A 23,795-nucleotide genomic window follows, 5' to 3' on the forward strand; every position below is an offset into this window, starting at 1 on the left:
ATATTCTAATCGTATGCATTTCCTGACTGTGATGCATGGAAGTGCTCTGCTTTTTCCTTCTTAAATTCATACTTCAAGAACCAGAAATGGTCCTGCATGAAGTTTCCCTATAGGGTCTAATCTCACATTAAATATGTCGTCCTCAGACTCAGGACTCAAAGCTCAATTGGAAGTGTGATTTTGTTTGAAATAATATGTTTCTTTTTCTTTTCTTGTTTTTTTGTTAAGGACATTTTCCAGTAGTTCACCTCTTGCACCTGTTCCCCTGGCAACAGGTGACAGTGGATGTCAGTGGATCCATTTGGTCTGTTTATTGTTTGTCAGACAATTAAGTCATAAGGCCCTTGGAATCCAAGGTCCAAGGCCAGTTACAAACTCAAAACCCTGGGTTTCAATTACAATAATATCACGCCACGTGACAGTACTCACAAAAGGTCCTATTCATTTACAGTATCTTTGGCAGAGACTCACTAAAAGTAAATAAAGGATATACTCCATGCCTCCTCCATGCCTCCTCTTCTAGTCCAGCCTTGTGTGCTGTGCCTGTGTTGCTGCAATGCAAACCAAAAGAGTACCTCGGCACACCTTGATTTGTCTTGATCGATTTGCTCAGACACATATGACGCAAATTCTCCATTCATTGTCAAATTGTCATTTGTGTAGGACAAATAATACCAATTTGCACAGACACATAGGCCTATGAGGTAAATTCTCCATTCATTGTCAATAGGAATTTAATATTTGTGTAGGACGAAAGTTGCCGATTTGCTCGTCCATATGACGTACATTCTCCATGCATTGTCAATGGGAATTTAATGTTTTGTGTAAGACGAAAATCTACACTAATAGCTGAATATAGGAGGGGATAGCGCCCCTTAAAAAAAGGGGGAAAAAAAGACAGTGAGGTCTTTATCCTCTCCTTAGTATTCCTGGCAGTGTTTGAAAGCACGTCCACCACTGCATACAGTACCACACATACAGTAACCATTGCTTACAGGACATATTTACTTCCCTCACTGTGCTATAGTATTCTAACCTAAAGGCACATTCCTAGTTGTTGTTTTTCTAATCCACTGAATTGTTAGCCATCAAAATGGCTAATAGCTGATGGAAAGAAAAAAAAAAGTTCAGTATTTAGATATTTGATATTAATTTTATCAGACATGCCCCCTTCCTACAGTATACAAACCCATTGTAACTTCATTTTACTCACTGCATTTTCACCATGATAGATTCATCAAAAACTCTCGTCCTTGGTTCTCGTGACTCACACTGCACTCATAATAAGTGACGTGAGGGGGCTGTTTTTTTCTCATATAGATAGATAGATATTCATTGGGGGCCTACAGTGAGTACAGTGTAGATCGAAAGGAAACAGGGGGGGAGAGACAGGGAGCGACACGCAGCAAAGTTTGTCGGGAACGGAACTCGATCCCGCAATGCACTGCCAGCTAGGCCGCTTATGTGCCTTGCTGCCTGGACCGCTGGGCCACGGCCCAGGCAAGTGCAGACGGTGTGCGGATCTTTGTGCACTTTATGTGCATTTTTCTAAATACTTTATTTGGAAAATGAAAAAAACAAACAAAAAAAAAACAAGAAATTAAAAATGTAATAAACAAAGTAAAAAAACATAACATTTTTAAAACATGGCCCCCTTACGTATTATGAGCCACCAGAACCAAGGATGGGTGTTTTCGATTAATCTATCATGGTTAAAATGGAGTTTGAAGTTTCAATAGGTTTGTATAAGAAGGGGGTGTGTCTGATTAAATTAATATCAAATATTTAAATACTGAATCAAGCCATTTAAAAACTGTCAGGGTGCTCACAAAAGCCAGAGTAGACGATGAAATGACCCAATTATCTTGTAAGTAAAATATCCATTTAGTTTATCAGGTTTCATAAAATGCTTGAATCATTTGATTGTGGAAATGCATTTTCAGATAGCAGTCTGCCCTCTTTCTCTGCTTTCTATTCTCTGACTTTCCTGTGTCCTGCAGCTGCATGCCCTAAAATTAAATTAGCTTTTACAGTTTAGTGGACAAAATTCATTCTATGGTGTCCAATCGAAGCCCTATGCGGCCCACTTTGTATACTGCAGCCATCGCATCACAGTGCTGTTTGGCATCATAGTGTGCAACTGTGCAATCTTGGTGGGTCACATCGACCTCCTCTCTGCGTGGCTGCCACTGACTCTTCTGTTCTTTTCAGTTCTGCTCGGCCAATAATTAGTTCCCCGTGGATCCCCCGCACCCTCCAACTTGAGGTATGGAGGGCAGTTCTAAAGACAACACAGCGTGACATCAAACTATAATTCATTGAAAATGTATAAGTCCCACGTGGAGACAGCCCTTTGTAGCCCCCTATCCCTTTGCCTGTTAGAACAGTGCTGGGAGATAGGCTGCATTGTTAAAGAAAACGAGATGGCCTTGCTGTTCGCTGTTGATGCAAGCAACCACAAAAGAGAAAGACAAGAGATGGAGGGCTAAAGGTGAAAAGGCATGGGAACAAAATTATATATAGGGAAACGAGTAGCAGTGCTTGGATTCACTAGACCTCATCTAAAGACTGCTCCAAGATTCTGATGATAAATCTAGACTTCCTGAATGAGTAAGTCTACAACAGTTGACTTGCGGAGAATTTATCAGTAGCAACATCTTTGTGTGCACTGTGTACCTGTGTGAAATACTCCAAACACTGTCAAAGTTCTAAAGTCCTTTTTCCATATAAGATGTGTCCAAAATACATCTAGGAATTGACTGATGGTTGTATCTTGGCATACTGTGCAGTACCTGCAACAGAGAATAATTATTTACTGCTTGGGGCAGCACAGTTCACTGTGCTGTAATTGGAAACTCTATTGAAGTTGTAAATACAGCACCCTCTTGCTTTGCTGTCACAGAGGGAGTTTTTTTATTTTACATGAGGCATGCTATAGACATCATTCACGTGGCTTATTGTCAAGCAGAGATGTAGTCGCAACAAGACAAATGACGACAAAACAGGCAATAGAAAACAAGAAGGCAATTGAGAACAAGACATTTTATCCCATGTGCAAGTTCTGCTATCCCTAACTGTTACAGTTCCCGGTTTGTGGGTCTCGAAAGGTCGATAGAACATCGGCAACCGCAGCTGAAGAATGGTCCGCAACACATCTTGTTTACGACGTCGTGAAAGCAAATGGATTTGTTTGGATCCGCACCTAATTTGAAAGGGAGCAATGAAGCAGTCTGTTACAATGCAGCTGCCAAACATCAACAACCCTCCAACAATAGGAAAGGTGCTGACGTGGATGTTGATTGTAGAGTATTGAGTATGTTATTGGTGGACAAATTGCATCACAATTCTTAGAGCAATTCTCGGATTTAATGCAGTGCTGCCTGCGGTGTACCAATTAAACACTTGTACGATTCCATTTCACTGTAGGCCTAGGTTACATTACATTATTGTCTTTTTCTTATATATTTCTGCAGCCGTTTAACAATGCTCAACTACAGAAAATGGCTGCTCTTATGATCAGTAGTCAGCATTAAGTTTGAAAATGTAGTATTACTATGGCTATGACTAACAAATGTAACCCAGGCTATACTGTATGTCACTGGTTCCCAAACACTGGGTCCGGACGCATTTGTGGGTGGCGGACACATTTTTATGGGTTATTTTTTGTTTTTAATTATTATCATTTCAAAACATTTTCAAAAGACGTTCCCAAAAAAGCAATATTTGAAAGAAGAAATCCTATAAATTAGAAAACAAATATTTAGCAGTGAAATTACCCGGTCTACAAGCTCACAATGCGGCGCGAAGCAACGTGTTTTGAGCTTGGGTTGGGTCCCGGGGAGACATCAAATTTCTCTTTTGGGTCACGGGCTAAAACGTTTAGGAACCACTGCTGTATATTTTATACTGTATATTTTTTGTCTCCCCTGTGCATAATTTATTTTAGCAAAAAGGGCGCTGTCTTTCCTTTTTTGCCAATGGGTTCCCAGATTGATAGCATCTATAAACATTTCAATACATCGCCTTGATTGTAACAGTAAATATTGATTGCTTGGGGTGCAAGGAGCGAGGACAACCCAAGAGAATGTCATGTTGGACTCTTACTGTGTTGAAAAGTGCAAGTGTTTTATGAAATTTAATTTGTCTTTATAATACAGTAATTCACTGTATTGCAGCTGAGCCTGTGAGATTGTGATGGGAAAAGAGGGGTGTGGGTGGGGGGCTGTTAAAACACATATTCATGACCTTCATTTTTTTCCTTGACAGGTTAACTGGATTTACAATTCCACCGCCTGTTACCAGTTCTGGCCCGATCTTTTCACTGCGGCTTACCAGTGACTTTGCAGTAAGCGCTCATGGATTTAAGATAGCATATGAAGGTAAGGAAAACATACTCATCTTTTCTGTGTTACCCTTAATTATTTTGTCCTTTTTAATCACACAGTGAATGGAATGTGCAATTAAATCTGGTGATTAACATGAGAGCTGTACATGAACTGTCTCTTGATTTAGTAGACAGATCCACCAGCTGTGAAAATATGGACAATCCGACTATTCTTCAGAGAGGAAGGTGTTAAATGTTAATCACACCTACCCCTTATGATTTCCTGCAAGACTTCCACAGTTGAGTTATGAAAACATTAGTTGCCTCAATTAAGCAAATTAATCTCATATTTTCCAAATCAACATTACTTCCCCCAAAGCCCTACCTTTTCTGCAACTCCAGAGGTGCATTTGACATCTCGGCAGATGGTGAAGGGAATTACTTGAACTAATGGATGAGCGGAGGTATCTGTGTTGAAGCAGAGCTGAGTGCAGCAGGGAGTTCTCTAAATGAACTATACTTATGTGACGTCTCTCTCTCTCTCTCTCTCTCTCTCTCTCTCTCTCTCTCTCTCTCTCTCTCTCTCTCTCTCTCTCTCTCTCTCTCTGGCTGACAATCTGTCCTTCCTTTTTGAGTGGCGCATGCCGCTCCAACATTTGACCATGTTTGTCTATATCAGCACGAGTGTCTGTATATCCACAGACATCCATCACAACCCATTGACCTGCAGCTGAATTGTGGTCGCATTCGGGTCAACTCACGCACGCACGCACGCACGCGCACGCACGCACGCACGCACGCACGCACGCACAGCACACACACACACACACACACACACACACACACACATACACATACACATACACATACACATACACATACACATACACATACACATACACACATACACACAGGCCAGGAAGGAGGGGTCATTACAACCCCTGTGCTTAAGTCAACAACTGTGCTTGACTCCAAGCCGCTGCTCACTTCACATTTGGGTGTGATTGTTTTAATCTACTGCCCTGTCTGCTGTATTAGCTCTCTTCTCCAATCCACTCATCTCATCATCTTCTCCTGTTTATATCTCCCTCTCCTCGCCCTCAGTGGTCCTTTCTGTCACTCTACTTTCTTACTCCATCCTCTAAGACCCTAAACCAACTCCTCCTCCTCCTCTTCTTCATTCTCCCACTCTATCTCACATCCACTTCATTCACCTCTACCCCCTCCTTTGACACCATACCCTATCTCTAAGGTCTTATGAGTCTCCCCTATCCATCTGCCCATCTGCCCATCTGCTCTCTCTCTCTCTCTCTCTCTCTCTCTCTCTCTCTCTGTCTCTCTCGCACGCACGCACGCACGCACGCACGCACGCACGCACGCACGCACGCACGCACGCACGCACGCACGCACGCACGCACGCACGCACGCACGCACGCACGCAGTACAGTACTCCCTCCCTCTGTCTCTGCAGGGTGTCTGCTATTGGTATCTTGTTCCTCTGGCTCCCATCTTTCGCTGGCGTAATGTTCAGTGGAATTTCATGCTGATTTGGATGTTAATCACATTCTTATTCACACGAGGTCTATACATATCTCTAGTTACTCACTGCTGAAGGCTAATGAGGAGGACATAAGAGGAGACTTATGGGAATATATACATTTTTCCAGGGTATAATGTACAGTATATCAGCTAAATCCATGCAGGTGTGAGTCTATATGGGAAAGCTTTATTGTAGTCAAGGAAGGGGAGAGTATGAATTGTTAAACAGGTGCCTAGTACTAAGGTGTATGCTTATAGTATAGAAATAATGCTCAATTTCTGTTTGTTAGCTATGCCTTATTCAATGTAGCATACCATTCTGTAGATGGCATCATTCTAAAACCATTATTAAGATGACCATTTCAGTTATTGACCCATAAAATTGACACATATACAGTATATACAGTACAGTAGTACACCAGAACTAGTGTACCTGTATGCCTGCATGTAGAAGACCATATTAACACATTTAAATCACCCCACATCTGACTTGCTTGTTATGTTTGCATACCTTGCTATAGCATCCTCATGAATATGTAGTTAGTGCTCACGCTTGTGACTCTAGATGTGTGACGCTTGTAGTGGCTTGGAGATGATTGAATCACGACTGCAGCTAAGTGGATTTGAATCTGCATGCATATGAAGGAGACAGAGAAGGACACGGCCGGATGGAATCTCATTTCCAGCTGGCCTGTCAATCTTTCATCAAGCACGAGGGATTGCAAACCACTTTGGACTTGCTTTAGGTTTTGCCTCCCAACTATTACCTCTCTTCCTGTCCATAGTAGGCTATCTCTCTCCTGTCAGTATGATGCTATAAAACCTTGACCTGTTCTCTGCGTGAAAGGGTCAAACTGCATTGTCTTCTTAGTAGACTAGTAGGAATAGTGATTTTGTGTGTTTCTAAGAGATAATAGGGGAATATAGCCTTGAAACTTTCCAGGGGACACTGCCTGAGATATGATAATTATGCTTTCAGCTACAGGGAATTCTATCTGGTTGCCCTTCATTGAAGAATGTGTACCTTGCAATAGAAACATTGTAAACCCTGTCTAAACCTGCTTGCATCCATTATACAATGATCCATAAACCCTGTTCTTCTCTCACTTCCTGAATGCTTTGCCATGTTCTCCCCTGCAGTTTAGCCACTCGGTTGAAAGATTTGTGTCTGCATCATGCCGATATATGTGCGATTGTATTTTTTACTTTTTTGCCTTGTGATCCAATATAAGTCCATGGTCTTTTCCCCACGTATGATGAGCCAGCCAGTCGGCTGAGCAGCCAACCAGCCTCTAAGCCAGCTCGGCAGGCATTTTAACCAGTTAGGCCACATGGATCCATGTGGGGACAGCATGCAGCTTACTGTATGTGTGCACAAACACTAGTGACACTCTCTCAAACTTCCATCTTCTTCAAAGAGCTACAGTCATTAGGCAGTATTGTAGCTCAGCCTCACAGAAATCTCCCACCCGATTAGCCTGCCCTGGGATCCATCTGCTTTGTAGTTTGCAGAGTCTACAGAGAATCAGTGAATATGGAAACGGTATTATGCTTAAAAAAACAACAACAATTCTGCTCATTAATCAGGGGCATCATAGTGATAGGGCCTACCCATGAACAAGTGATGCAAGTTAGATAGTTAATATCAATTGGTCAATCTTTCGTATATGTTTTATTCTAACTTGCAGTGACGAGGCTAGTCAATTAGTTTCAACTGTTTCCTAATTCAAATTAAAATGTTTTTCTTTGTTTATTTCTTAGATAGGAGAGTGCCCACAAGGAGCACATGGTACATGTAGTGCACCAAATGGTTAAGTTACCACTCACCAGGCCCTCGATTCTGCTTTTCTGTGGGGGAACAATGCAGTATAAACCAGATACAAATGGCCAGATACAGTTTTGGAACATTTTGTGGGTTCTACACTGAACAGAAACCAGGCTCGTGATCTGAGGTTATACCAAGGTTATACCAAGTACCTAATTTACAAGTTCACACCCTACCTCTGTGATGAAGACTTTGTCAAACCGCTTCCAGTGCACTGTGGGTGAATGTGAACCATAAAGTAGGTAATTGCACAGCACCGCTGCTGTCATTTCACTGTACAGCCATGCTGATTTAACCCTGCTTTTAACAACTTAAACCCTCTAGTCTTAGTGGAATGGACCTGAGTTGCAACTGCACTTGGACCGCTTTATTCTAGTCTAGGCCTACTTTAAAGCTCTTCGGCAAAAAATAGCAAGCTTGTAGATATACTGTAATGTTAGCCCTTATGGTATTTGACAGGAAATCTCACTCATATCACCACTCACTGCAATATCCTACAGACATAGTTTATTGAGTTTTGATCATTTTAAGGTTTTTAAACAGATTTGCGTTCTATACAAGACCTTACTTGGTCTGTGCCCGCCTCCCTTTTAGGGAATTTATCAAGAGAACTGTTAGTGGGATTATTTGGCACTATAGGTCAACCACGAGGGGATTGTGAAGTGCAGTGCAGGTGAACCACATTCGGGCAAAGTGTTGTTTGACGTGGAATAATACAGTATTTTATTGATTGATGGATTGATTTTTCTTTTTGTTGTCGCAGTAGTTACGCCGTTGATTCTGTCCAGCCATTTGTGTTTCACATGCAGCTGCCAGACGCACACACAAACGGGCAAAAACACAATCTCCGCCTCCCAGCCTTCAGTTCTGGCTCAGATAATTAGGAAATTAATGTATTTCTCGTGTGAAATGGCTATTGCATACTGGTGTTATTTGGGGAAGGTACTTTATTTTCCCCTAAAGTTATGCTTGGATATACAGCCACTGTTACAAAATACTGCATAAATGCTTTATTTAGAGAAATAAAGAACCTTAAGCACTTCTGGAAGTAGGAGGATTAGCTGTCTTTTCGCAAACGTTTTTAAATAAAATTATGATAATAAATAATAGTTTAGAATAGAATACAACTGTATTTATGTTTCGACTACAGTAGCTGTGACTTTTTGACTAGTAGCTGCATATATCTCTAGTATTCTCTCTCTGATACAGGTAGTGTAGCCCCCCTTACCCCTTATCCCTGAACTTATTTGCCATTTTTTACTATTTTGAAAAACATTTTTAAATGTTCAACTAGCCGATCTACATCGACACGTTGTGAGCATGTAGATCGGCTATTTGAACTACTTTAAAGGTTTTTCAAAATAGTAAAAAATGGCAAATAAGTTTTGGGATAAGGGGTAAGGGGTGGCGCAAGATATATCTGTAAAGCTACATGGATTGTAGCTTTATCTCTCTCCTCCCTGGAATCATGTGAATTGTTTGCTGCTGGGGGGTTTAGTATCATGTACAGTGGGTTCAACTTTAGTTTATTGATGGTTAAAGATGTTACAACAGGTTAAGAGCCACCACCCAGCATGAATTAACATTGTTTGCTTCTCCCTGCTATTAAGTTTGTTTTGCTAGTGTCGTGAAGTTTAGCATCAGCCCCTTGGTACTGGGCAGCAGCTGTTCTCAAGGTTGAGTTATATCAACAATTTACTCAGGGTCCAGCAGACGGGCATACAGCTCTGGGCTAATGCGGTATATAAAATCCTTGATTTCTTTAGAGGATTCTTTAGACTCATAAAAGTTGAAACCCCAATTCATTGTTCGTTCAGAGGCTCTTGTTCAGAGTACCCCCACTCCCCTATATAGAAGAGTAACTAGCTGTAGTGAGCTCAGGTTTATGAGTATACAGATGGCTATATCTGAAGGAACGGCTTCAGATTATTTGCAATATGTACTTTGAATTAATTCAAAGGTCTGCCTCTGACTCATTAGGTATGGCTTTCCATACACCAAAGGGCATTGAATCAGTGCTGGTATAATTACAGCTGGGATGCATCCATTACTTTTTAATTAGTGACCTGGGGTGCGTTTCTCAAAACGTTGGGTTGCCAAAGCTGCTCTTTGTTTCTATGCAGCTCTCTCATGCATAGCCAGAAGTCTGATGATTATAACATGAATGTCTGATAATTCCTCTTTCTATGTGATGAAATGACATTGCTGAAAGGCAACGTTGAAATTATAGGTTGAGATTTTTAAAGGAAAAGAAAAACATAAAAGAACTGTGAACAACCATCAAAATTCAGACATATGGTTCAATCATTTTTGTATGTAGGCCTACATGGGTAAATCTTGTAGTTGTCAATCCTGAAAGACTAATCTCAGTTATTGAGTATCTATAACGAGTTCTCATTATATAAATATGTATTGGCATGCATTGGGCAAAATACAGTGCCCATAATTGCCCGTTAACTCCTCTTTTCACACAGTGTAGCAGATCTACAAGCTCACAATGTATTGCGATCCCGGTCAATTAACTATATAGGGTTTACGTGGTTAAATAGATCCAGCATGCTTTCCCTTTATTATTCTCCAATCACCATCAACATCTTTTCAAGGTAGACGTAGACAAATATTGTAATCTGATTTTAATGGCTTGTGGTGAAAGGTTTTTTTCTTTTCAAAAGGTTTTTTCAGTCACAGAGACTTGTCAATGGCCTCTGATTAAATGTGACGTTGGACCATGACCATTTGATGATCTGTCTGGTGGAGATGTTCTTGATGTGAATGTTTTCATCTCGGCAGTGCAGTGTGCTGCAATACTAAGTAAGGGTTCTCCTCAACATTGTAAACGGGCCACGGTGTCGGGTTTGTAGATATTTAGATAGTCTTTGATATGTTAAATGAAGTCACATCTCGTTGAACTCCACCAATTTGGTTTCTCAAACAAATGTATTTGAATTACAGAGGCCCCCCGATAATTCCCAACTGCGAGATGTTTGTTTTATGTTGCCAGAGAGCATGCTGTGCCAGCGCTTCCTGGGGGTGCATGGACACGGAATCTGACTACATAAATCAGTAATATATAATAAAAAAAACAATCATGAATATATAGGATTGCATATATACGGTGATCTGAGGTACTGTTGCACTGCCTGTTCTTCTTGTACTCCTTTGTTCCTCCCTCCATGGTCTGTCACTATTTAATCTTGCCTGTAAATACTGTATAAACAGCCACCAGTTGATGACAGGGGATTAATATTGCATTTGCCTGGAATTGGCATATGGATCGGATCCGTATAAGCATATGGAGGATCTGTATATAAGCATCTGCACTGTAAAGTGGATTAGTAATTGAATTAGTAAATGATTCCTGGAAATGAACATTTGAAAAAAATGACCACGGTCAACAAAATCAACTTTGATCAGATTCAGCTCTTAAATGTGTTAGTCTATGTGCACACACAGGCTAGCCGCCAGTCTCTCTCTCTCTCCCTCTCTCTCTCGCACGCACACACGCACGCGCGCGCGCGCGCACACACACACACATGTGTGTCCAAGAACATTTTGTACTTTTTGTCCTTACCTGGCCCATTTCAATTAGCTGATGCCCAGATAGCAAAATAATAATTACACTTGACTGCATGATCAGTATCAAGCTGGTGGACAGAAGGAAGTTTTATATTCCTGTTAAAAGAACATCAACATCGTTTGAGACTAATTAGATTGTATTGATAGTCAGCTGCCAAACTCAACTCTCCAGGCCTCATTACCCTGATGAAAAAAATCTAGAATTTCTTTAAAACATTACACAACATAAAGAACATAATATTGAGAACATTTAACATTTAAGAAATTAGCTGTTGACAATTAAGACACAAAATGCGGAAAAACATGGAGCAATTTGACGACACATATTACATATTATATAGAAAAGTGGTGCAAATTCTGAGAACCAGAGAGAAAAGGCATGGCTGTGTAGCCTGATGGCTGCAGGCACAAGGACTGGCCAAGTCACTTTGTGGTATGGCGTGGAGGGATGAGTATGTCTGTATTACTGCAAGACTACAAGAGAACATTTCAATACTGTATAGTACTGTAGCTTTATTACTATAGGCAAACATGACCCATTTATGGTGGAACAGTCTCTTATTCAGCATAATGTCTCCCGGGTGTTTCTGATACATCCGTTCACCGTTGTGTTGTGAGCGGTTGCAGAATTTCTCAATTTACTTATCTGAGTTTGCAGCACTCTTCTAACTGTAGCTTACTGTATGTGTGCTTTATCAATGTATTTGCGTGTTTCGTTTTTCAAGTTGAAGCATTTTTGTGAAATGCCACGTTTATTTTACCACACGTAAATATGTTTTCTCAAATTGCTTGTGTCGTGTCCATTTGCATTGCATTGGGGCTCTCTCTGCCACTCTTGATATTGGGCTACATAATACGAGTGTTTTAACAGTAACATAATGCCAACACACTATGGAACAGACCGACCAGGGCTAACTGTCCTCTTATGTCCTTACATGTACATGTCCTTGACCTTAATCGTCTCAGGCAGATACACTTAAGCCCCATTTACGCTGGTAGCCAAATCCAGTCTGAATCAGATCTGTGCCACATCCAGATTGGAATCTGATTTGTTTAAAGGTTTCATGAAATTCATTTTCATTTATTTTTAATTTTTCTTTTTCTTTTATGTTTTATGACCTCAATTACACCCATACAACCTGAACTTTGAACATTCAGTGGATTGTCTCTGGTCTGGGGTTTTCTCTGTGACCCCTTTTCCACCGGTTGGTTCCCAATGGGAACCGGTTCAGTTCTTTTTAGTTCTTCTTAGTCCATGAGCCAGAGCTCCAAAATTGGACCTACATTAGGTCCAATTGTTTATAGGATCAATATAAGTAAATAAATATATGATAACCCTTCCACAGTAGTAGCTTTTTTCATATATATATGTTTTTGCATATTTTCCTATATAATGCCTCACTTGCATATCACATCTATCTATCATGTGATTTGGAAAAAATCTGTAGGTAGAATAACAAAGTGTGTTTAGAAGAAAATTCAAAAGTGTGTGTGTGTGTGTGTGTGTGTGTGTGTGTGTGTGTGTGTGTTGTGTGTGTGTGTGCATGCAATACAGATCTTCTCATGTGAAGCATGTCTTCACTGAAGGTCATAAGCTTAATCAAATGTTGATTTATGAGGTATATAAGATTTATATACCTCCACAGCACATAGGGATAATCATGATGAATTATTAAGAAACAAACTAAATCATTACAGTCTCCATCTGCCTTTCCTCATCTTTTCCTGTGAACATATAAATAAAGAACATTGTCAGCCCTCATCCATTGTTCCTCGGTGTGTTGACTAATCAATCTGTTGTTGGCTGACCACTGGCATAGAGGAAACATGTTTTTTCTTCTCACTTTTCCAAAAGTTATGCTGTTTATTTTCATTTTTGTCATTCTATGGGATCTGTAGTCCATAGGGATGTTTGATTTGGTCTAGAATTGTTGATCGGCGGGTGTTGTCAATAGTCAATTGTGCTCACCTCTCTTTTTTGTAGCATGCTGGGTCTGGGCATGCACACGCGCACACACATACCTTTACACACACCAGGACTGACAATCCAGTGCAGTGTCTGTGGACGTTAGTCAAGTGTACCAGAAATAGTGTATACTCAAAACGTTTTATAGACAAATGTTCCCATGGACAGGTCAGTGTAGACAAAGGTGGACATCTGGACAGTCGATGAATATTCTACTGTACCTCTGTTCCAGAGGTGAAGTCATAACATAAGAGTATACTAATGGTGGGCTTGCATTATAACAAGAATCGGTATTCTAACTACTATACTCTTCTCCTTTTCAGAGTTGCGAAGCAGCTCGTGTGGAAATCCTGGTATTCCACCCAAAGGTATTCTGAATGGAACACAGTTCAACGTAGGGGACAAGATCCGCTACCGATGTGTCACCGGGTATGTCCTGGACGGACACTCCCTTCTTACTTGCGTCGCCAACTCAGCTGGCGTGTCCGTGTGGGACTTCCCTGTCCCCATTTGCAGAGGTGAGGACGTTTTTTCTCTCTCACAGGCTCTCCTTTAGACCTTATATAACAGTATGAGATAATGTTTTATAAAGGGCCGCAAATATCAATTATTTTCCAACTGATTATTCTATCGATTTTTATATTAAAGGACAACTTCACCACTTTTCAATCTTCATATAATTAGCCCTTCGCTAGATCCCACCCCAAAAAGCGATTGTCCAATGCCAATCCAAATAGTTTAGCAACTCAAGGTCAAGCTTTTGCCACCTCATAGCTGTCAGTGTTATTTTGCATGGCTGTGTTGTTGAACATATACAGTACATGGCTTAACGTTGGGAAATTTACCCACCCAGGTGATGGCAATACTAATGACCGTAGTCTAAATGAAAACTCCTGTCGGGCGGTCGTTAAAAGTTGATTTCTCTCTGTCATGTCCTCATATTTCTAGTTTATTTAAATAATGTCATGCACATTTGCCCAGTGTATAGCCTACTGCATACCTGGTTGACTAGATTTAGAAGACATTTTGAAGGTTTTGCTTCTGAAATGATCCATTATTTATATGGAGAAACCCCATCATTTAACATGCATCTCAATGGGATGGGTTGGGGGTTGGGGACGGGTTGGGGAGGGACTTAGCGAAGGGCTAATTGGTCTTCACTAATGTCCATGATAAAATACCACATATTTGTACTACTCAGTCTGTCTCATAGGAGGGCTGTGGTCAGTTCAGAAACTCGTCCACCAGTGACATCATCTATGGGGAAACCAAGCTAATAGAAACTGCAGGCTTTCTATTCCTGAAAAGTTGCAATGCGATAATGGGTTTTTTATAATTAACTGAATCTGACAACGTTGTGACAATGGCATCGCGCCATGTTGTGACTTTACAGATCAGCTATTTTTGCGACTGCTATTTTATTCAAATGTATTGTTTTTTTATAGTTGATTAATTGATTTGTTTGATCAACTGTTGCACCCACGGTTGTTACGATCTGACTGTTTATGAAGTTAGCCAGCATCCAGCTACTTTCCTGCCCCTCCCCAGATCTGCAGAGGTCAGGATGTTTTTTCCAGTTATAAATAATTCTTGATACCATCGACCTGTACAAGATGTCCGTTACTGACCATTTGATTTTCTGCACTCTTCCCGCACAGAACCAAGCAGGAGGTTCAATACTTTTACACGTGTCAGCATTCTAAATGCTTAAGGAATGATGTAAAACTTGGCACCTCAGCTACAGTGGTATGCCGACCAATGATGCATCACGCCTGAACCCTTCTGACGAAAAGGGCTTAGAAAGCTGTAGAGTCTGCAGTTTTGAAAAATCCTGGACATACTACATCGGACCATATTGACCACTTTCGGGGGTTACAGTCCACATTATTGGAAAACATCAGATAGTGTCAAACGAAGGTAGAACATCCAGGCATCAACATATTTTCTACATTTTCCAAATTGAACCTCAAAATGTGCTGCACACTGTGTTCAAACCTAATCTGGTATAAAATATACGAGTCATGAGCCCTTGTAGTGAGTAGGTGATGTTTCCTGGCAAGCATTTAGGTACAACCATCCAGAGCCCAAAGACAAAATAATTAGATCTTATATTGTTGCTGTCAGGCAGAAACCTTTTCATAAATGAACGCTCTATTTTATACTGTGCTGAATGAGTGTAAAGAAAAAGTAGACAAACTACAAGCTCACAGTACGTCGCGATGTGATGCGTCGTGAGCTTATATAGGCCTATAGATCAACTATTTAAAAATGTTCATCTATAATGAGGGACGCCAGGTTGAAAGGGATGAAGTCTGTCTATGGGTTTTAGAAATATTTTACCAATCAAAAGGATAAACCTATTATTAAGAGCTCATGACTACATTGGATCCATTGAAACACAGGTTCTTTTTACCCCCTATTTCCTGAAAAGTAACCGTTTTGGACATACAAGGTTTCCACCCGACAGCAACCGCATGATGAATGGCTGATTGGCTGACTGGCTCTCCTTCTGTGACCTGGTGGTTTTTTTTCCCTCCTGCACTCTGTGTTGATAGGATCAGACATGGCAGTCATGTGAATAATCCACTCTTAACATTTCAATTTAAAGCAATAGATATTTCCCATGTGAGATTTCCATCAGTGAGCTTTTGTGACAAAGCCGCCAAGCATTATATCCTTGATGTGTGTGGAGGACATTGCATGTCTTTGACTCAAACTAACCTGAACATGCTGTGTGATTGCCATTTGTTCGTTTGACTGGTGTTGCTTTATCGGGGTTAGCAGATTTACGTTGGATGGATGGAGAGTGAGGTGTTTTAAAAGACAGTTTCTAATCTCTTACTACATATTGGAGAAATGGGCTGAGGTTAGTCAGAAGTTTTTATAGACGAATCTGCCAAGCGGCAATCATAACTGCGGTGTCAATAAGCGGCACCGCGTGAATACAACGACACCGTAGCTACAGGGCATTCGTCTATCGAGAAGAGATAAAAGACATTCCTATATCTAGGCTACTCCTTTTTCCTCCACTGGAGATTTTTCTTATAGTGTCTTGAGCATTACTTTGAGGTTGTGCCCTCAGTCTTGCAATGTTGATGTTACAATAGGCACGTCCCAAAAAATCATTGCTATACGACATTGAAAGTTTCATTGATCATACATTGTCAGTCTTTGATTTTCTTATGGCTGTACTTTATACTGCTGAATTCGCTGTATAGCAAACTGCTTTTGGGTTGCTGCTTTATGCAGGTTAGCATAACACATGCGAAATATAGTTATGTAGGCACTGTAAGTATTATTTTGTTTAGTTTAGTTTATTTAGTTTTGTACAGCATTAGTACGGATGTTATATAGGCTACAAATGTTTATTTTTTATGTTGTGGACTCCAGTAAGAGTAAGTGGTGCCATGTTTCATTTTTATGTTGTGGACTCCAGTAAGAGTAAGTGCTCGCATGTGTGGCAGCTAATGGGGATCTAGATAAGCAATAAACAATAAATAATGTCCCAGTGCTTTGCTCAGCACCTCGACAGTGACTGAGACTTAATGAGCAGCCCTCCATTTAGATATGCACACTGTAACATCAGGCACCGTTGAATCATACAGTATGTTGCTTCTCAAGTTAAGTCAAGCAGGTTAATCTGTATTTTGATCTTGATCTTTCAGCCTCTGAGGTTTGCAGAGGCAAACACAACCAAATAGAGTAATACTGTAATCATGCACCCCCTCCACGCACGCACGCACGCACGCACGCACGCACGCACACCCTTTCAGTAGTAAAAGTCAGACTGTTCATGCCAACGCCACAGAATATTGTGGGGTAAAATTGTTCAGAAATCGTTTTCAGCATTTGATGAATGGTCTGCGACAGAAAGCTGCCGATGGAAGATTCTGTTCCGTCTCAGTGTGAGCCTCTGTTGCCACAAGCTAGAAGACAGCCCTCCTTTTCAGTTCCAGGCCCTACTTGAGCCACACTCTCCCCTCTGGATGATCGGGCCAGACTCCTCTATGTGGGCTGCGTGGGCAGATGGTCCTTTGATCTCTTTTCCTCAGAGAACCTGCCCATTCTCTTGGTGGCTGAATGTTTCCAGCACCATACACGATACCAAACCTTTCTCAAATCTCCCATCACCCCCTACCTTCTCCCTACACTTCTGCCCCTCATCTATCCCTCCCCCGCTCACATGTGTCATCCTGGTTTCCTATCTCTGTCCCTTTCACCTGCTAGTGCCACCACTTCTCCATTGCATGTAGCCCCAGCTCAATACGACTGTACTTGAGTAGTTTCATTTCCCACTGCAGATAGGACCACCTCATATAGCTGGTCATCAAAGTGACATCCATCTGCATAGGACAGTGCTAAACAATGCTAATGCTGGCATTATTGTCTTCAAAATTTCACAACAAATTTATCAGCCAAAATAGTGCTGCAACATTTTCGTGATTTCCTGGTAGGGGGGGGGGGGGGGTAGCTATTTGGTGGATCGTTGCCATTGAAAGATTGAAAGGTTTGAGAACCACTGACCTTACCAAATTAGTGCAACCACATTGGCTGACCTGCAGTGAATCCTGGTTGGAAATTGGAACGGCGATGAGCATGAGGAGGTGCTGTGACTGTGAGGCTGTTGTGTGATTCTTATCAGTACTGTGGCTGTGTATGGTTCTTATACCCACTGCTGTGGCTGTGCATGGTTCTTATACCAACTACTGTGGCTGAGACAGTGTGTTTGGTTCCACCCAGTGCTTTGGCTGTGTATGGTTCTTACAACCACTCCTGGCCCTTCTGACCGTTTGTATAATGAATAAAGAATTACATTTGTCCTGTTTATTCCTGGGGAGGCTTGCCCATTCCACAGAGAAAATTGGAGGGAGAGATGGATGACAATGCATGACAATAAAGAATGAAAGATTGACAGAGTGAAATAAACAGAGCAGAGGGGGAGGGAGACTGAGAATTAATGGGTATTCTAATCATGAACAGTTACTGTCCGTCCCCGGAGCCTATTTCAATTCCAGATTGTCGGTGGACATTCATTAAGCCAGACAGCCAGCAGTGCTAACATGAGAATACGGCATATTGATACACTGTCATTCCTGCTGCTGGTCTTATCCAGCAGCACCGTACAATTAGCTCTCAGAGAAAAAGGGGAAAAAAAGTCCTTCCTTTACACCAGCACTTCCATGTCTGCTAACATGACTGGACTATAAACAGTGTTATTTCTGACTGCTCTGCCTTTCTGTCTAGTGAGAACGAGAAGTCCCTGTCAACATGAGCAGTGGGGAAAATGTTATTATGCTACGACTTGCTTTGTGGCTAACAAGCTTGTGCAAATATATCCTCCCAATTAAAACGAGAGTTAATTGGAAACGTGTGCCCATCCTTGAGCTAGGCAGCATTTCTGTGCATAATACAGTAATAGGGAGTCATTTTGTTAAAACATTTGATAAAAACTAAAACAGAACTAAAAACATGATGAACATGAAGCACTTATAGTGTTAAATATTGTCTATTATGATGTGATTAACACAGGTTTGTCATAATTGTCTCCATCAGGCCGAAGGCATCGGGAGAGTATGTTTTGCACCCGGTTGCATCCGTCCCTGTGTCCGTCCGTCCGTCCCTGTGTCCGTCCGTCCCTCCGTCCGTCCGTCCGTCCGTCTGTCCCTCCGTCCGTCCATCCGCCAGTCCGTCTGTCCGCCAGTCCGTCTGTCCGTCCGTCCGTCCGTCCGTCCGTCCGCCTCCGTTTTCACATGGACCTGCCAGGAGGCCGCTTTTTATGAAACACATTTTTTGACAACACCCCCCTGCAACTCTTTCGCTGAGGACTCACGGTGGTTTCCTGACGAACTCCCCGTCTCTATAAATAAGTTGCATTATTATTAGGATTCATACAAAGGAAAAACCTGAGGTAGCATAGAAAATGTTACATGGGTTCCTTCCTGTCTATCCTGGGGGGTGAATATTTCCTCAGCTGAGAGACAAGTGTGGTATATCTGATCAAAGTCATGGGAAGAGCAGCTTAATCCCTCCTCAAGTAGCATTAGATTGCTGATGCTGAGGATGTAAATGAGCTCCACTAAAGCAGTTCTAATCCTCACCACTGTCTTTTCTTTTTTTTCTCCTGTGCCATAATTTTATGAAGAGAATGATCCTTCCTCTTTAAATCCATAGGCCATAGCGTGCTCTAATGATTCGCTAAGAAATGCATTCCCTGGCATTCAGTGCCTCCTTTATGCCGCTAAACCTTGTTGGCAGGTCATACCTCAAATATTGTAATGTGTCCCAATAGAGCGCAAGATAGCAGTTTACCGCAGGCATACAGTATGAAAGCTATCATGCATTATACAGTTGCAGCCATTTAAGCCATTGCATATGCCCAAGCTGTGATGTATTTTCCTGTACCTGAGACAGCACTGTGCTGATTGATAATTCACCCTTTATAGATGCAGCTCTCAACAAAGCCGCCAAAAAGTCAGACTTTTTCAGAATAATGAAGTGTGTCCAAAGACTATCTACTTCATTGTCTTCCATCCTACTATAAATGCGCCACATCTCGATAGAGTCCGAACCCACGGTTCTCCAGAACCACCACAAAAGGCTCTGGTCAGGCTCTGCCAGTGGGCCTAATGAGGCCAACTCCTTTCACCTGGGCCAGGCTCTGCCAGTGGGCCTAATGAGGCCAACTCCATTTACCTGTGCAATTTCCAGCCTCTGCCTCAGCCAATTGAGGCTCAACCAATCAGGCTCTGCCAGTGGGCCGAATTGATTGCCAAGTACACTTTTCAGTTTGCAGTCTTCACACACACAGGCACACAGGCACATACACAGATCTCCATGTGGGACACCGGCTGACAGTTAAAACGGGTGCTATGACAACGTATATCATTAGGTTCCCAAGTTGCATCGTTCCCAAGTTGCATCGTTCCCAAGTAGCCCGGTGGCCGACTGACGGGCACGTACAGGTCTAGTATTTTAAATTGGCTGCTGCTTTTTAGAAATGAATGAGTTATATGTGGTTTATTATCTGCAATCATGGTTCAAGAAATCTCCCTGTGCCCAAATGATGATGGTTTTTAAATGAGAGAATAGAAGCTTTTCTCATTTGTTCGGCATTTTGGTCAAAACCAGCCACTCCTGCACACTTTAGATGTCAATCTTAGCCAATCAGGATGGAATATACAAAATCTAACAGATCTGCCTTGATCACATGACTATAGAGATCATGTGTACCGATGTGTGTGAAATTTGGATACACTCCTGGTGGCGCTATAAAAGGCAGATGTGAAAAATGCAGAGCATAGTTTTTCCTTGGCCTCTAGGGATTGTGCATACAAAGTTTCACACAGATCGGTGCAGTTATAGGTAAACTAAAAACACATTGGCCTGTTATAGCACCACCATGAGGCTGATTTCAAAATGTTCAAGTGGCATGTCTTCCTCTGCCTATAGTAGCAGTGTGCGTGCAAAATTTCACGGCAATCACACGCTGTGTGCAGAGCACTCCTGCAAACTTTGGAAACCAATCAGGATGGAATAGGAAAAATCTGAAATTACCATTTTGTTTAATTATAACAATGACTTTAGAGATGCGCTATAACAGGTGCTATAACAGGCTTGTGTGAAAAATTCAGGCCAGATGTTCTGTTTTGGTATCCAGGGACTCAGGGAGTGTGTGTGCACAGTTTCACTGCGGGCAAGCTATCAGTGCAGGAGATTAGCTGATCACAGACAGACAGACAGACAGATGGACACACAGACACAGACGAACAGACAGGGTGCAAAACATAGTATCTCAAAAAAACAAACCACTTTAAAAATTACCAAAAGAGAAGATCAACGGGCCGTTATGTTACATGTTGTAAGCTTGTAGATGGACTGATTTCACTATTTTGGATCTTGAGCTGAAAGGTTTGGGAACCTCTGTGTTTTTGTGTAATCCGTGAAAAATTCTGCAACACAACAATGCTTTGTGTTTAATGCAAAATTTACTTTTAGACACTGGAATTTTGCTCAGAAAACCAACCAAATTGTTTCCTTGTTTGTGTAAGCCTATGCACTTAATACATTTCATATCAAAGGGGGCCTATTATGCTTTTCCTTATGGTCAGTCATAAATTACAAGCAGAAAAGTTATCAGCTTGCCCGGCATTGCCAAGGTTATTGCACTGCTGCTGCTGCTGCTGATGATGATGATGATGATGATGATGATGATGATGTGTCACTTTGTGACTCGTCAATCAGTGTGTTCTCAATCAATCAGTGTGGTTTTGGTACCCAGCATTGGCTGGGTTATTGCGTTGGTGAAATATGCTCTCCCCCTCCCTCCTACCTACTCAGCTTATTCTTCCCTCCCTCCATTCCTCCCTATCCCGCAATCCCTCTGTCTCTTTCAGGACTTTGGGGGATTTGATGTTTTTTTTTTTTTGCATTGTACAGTATGCCTCCCAGAAAGTCCTATTTTTGTTGAGAAACAAAAGTTACATTTGTTTGCTTTTCACCAGACATCATCGGATATAGATTCTTTTTTCACGCTACAACAGACACATACCCCACCGTATTTGTTATTGTTTGTTGTCGTTGCTCGGCTAGGCTGCTGCTAAAAGACAGGACTGTGAGGAGTCAGGAGTGCAAGCTGATAGTATCATTCTATCACTCACGCTTAAACAATCACGCTAGAAGCAATCCAGCTAACTGTACATTTTCTGACAGGGAACAATGGGGGGGACTTGGCTTCTGGAAAACAAGCCAAGTCCGAAAAAGGTGCAGTTTAGGGAGGAGGGCCTTAAAGAAACAGGAGTTAATGGCTTGTTTCAGAAAGAAGCTGAAAGTTGTGTCTACAAAAACAGCCTGTATATGTAAATATCCATGTTTTTGTTTTGTTTTATAACTGTGAATCATGAAATCTACTATAGTGGAGAACAGAAATACAAATAGCTGGAAATGAGCAAAATATGTTATAAATAACACAGTTCTGCACCAAACCAATGTTGTAGTTTGTGTAGGTGTTGCAGTGTTGTTGCTGTGCTTCTGGCACCATCTTCCTTGTATAACAACAGTTTAACAACCTGCCCAGAGACTACATATGGAAATTAGCCCAGTATCTAGCTAAGGCACATTTAAATGTTGAATGTTGATATATAGATGGATGGACTGATGGATGGATGGAGAGGGATGACAAGCATAGATATATAGCCTAAATATGAATTTAAGATGCATGTGACAAGTTAATGAGTTAAGATGTTGTGTATTTTTGTGACAGGCCACAACTACTGTCATAATCCCTTTTGATCAATCAGTGTGAAAAGGTAATCCGTTTGTCCTTAATTGTTTAAATGTTTTGTGCAAACAAATCTGTGCTGAACTGCTAAAGATATTCTGATAACAGATGTACAAAGAGATAATATGTTCTTCGTGGTGGTAATAGACTGTATAGCTCTATTGCAACATGTTGATACTTTATTGATTCTGTTATGATGCCATATTCCCCTGGGGGCAGAGTCATTTGCAGGTACTGGGTAACTGACTGTGTTGTAAAAATCACACCTGTGTGAACTGAGTGGTGCAACTCCCCCCCCCCCCCCCCCCCCCCCCCCTCTCTCATTCTCATTCTATCTCTCTCTCTCTGTTTCTGACAGTGCCCCTACTGGTACTCATGAGTCACACATGAGTCACACACAAACATAGGTTAACATCACAGACATTGCTGTTCCTTGGAGTGGTTGCACCACTCAAAAATCCTCTCACATTTAAGCAATATGGAGGATTTTCTTTGAATATCCACTTCAGTAGTATTACTCATCAGGACCCAATCCAATTTACGAACCAGGACATCTTTTAACACCCAGAGTACTAGTAGTGAGGGGATTCTCTGGACTCTGTTCATTTTAAATTATAAACTTGAATATCATTTCATATGTTTTGCTTCTAACAATTTCTGCTAAAAGAAAAAATCCCTGGCATCAGTGTGAATGTTTTACTGCTGTATCTTTTTTGCCTGGCTATTATATGGCAGTGGCATACACTTAATCTCTGAGAGTATAATTAATATTCAGGATTTCCTGAATACACTAATTACTGCTAGCCATGTGTTTGGTGGGCCAACGTGGCTGTATCAACCAAATGTTAAATTGAACAGGCATATATATCACAAATACTTGTGCGTGTGCGTGTGTGCGTGCGTGCGTGTGTTGTGTGCGAGCAAAAATAACTTTGTATCGCCCAGGACCTGAGGACCAAGTGGATGTCAGGAGTACCCTGATGGCATCAATATGACATCTGATGTCTCCTTCCAGTGGGACGTGCATCGAGGACCTCCCTGCTCGAGAGGCATCCTAACCAGATAACCGAACCACCTAAGCTGGCTCCTTTCCAAGCAAAGAGGCAGCGACTCTACTAGGAGTCTCTCTTGCGTGACTGAACTTCTCACCCTATCTCTAAGGGAGATGCCACCCACCCGCCTGAGAACTCATTTCGGCCATCCGCAACCTTATCCTAGGTGAGAGTAGGAACGAAGATTGCTCGATAGACAGAGAGCTGCGGTATACAGCGACTGCAATACCGCCCCC

The 23,795-nt window shown here is 41.6% G+C and overlaps 1 protein-coding gene across 1 annotated transcript in view; it reads left to right on the plus strand.

Annotated features, from left to right (window-relative positions):
- Window positions 1-23,795, plus strand: part of LOC306924819 (CUB and sushi domain-containing protein 3-like) — a gene marked incomplete at both ends in the record, with an annotated part of 337,974 nt that overhangs the window by 53,326 nt on the left and 260,853 nt on the right. Inside the window, 2 exons of the mRNA XM_079503471.1 lie at window positions 4,267-4,379; window positions 13,554-13,748. Coding sequence (XP_079359597.1) covers window positions 4,267-4,379; window positions 13,554-13,748 — 308 coding nt within the window. The remainder of the gene's footprint in view (window positions 1-4,266; window positions 4,380-13,553; window positions 13,749-23,795) is intronic.

Source organism: Electrona antarctica (assembly GCF_951216825.1).
Source record: "Electrona antarctica genome assembly, chromosome: 6".
Classification (NCBI taxonomy): Eukaryota; Metazoa; Chordata; class Actinopteri; order Myctophiformes; family Myctophidae; genus Electrona; species Electrona antarctica.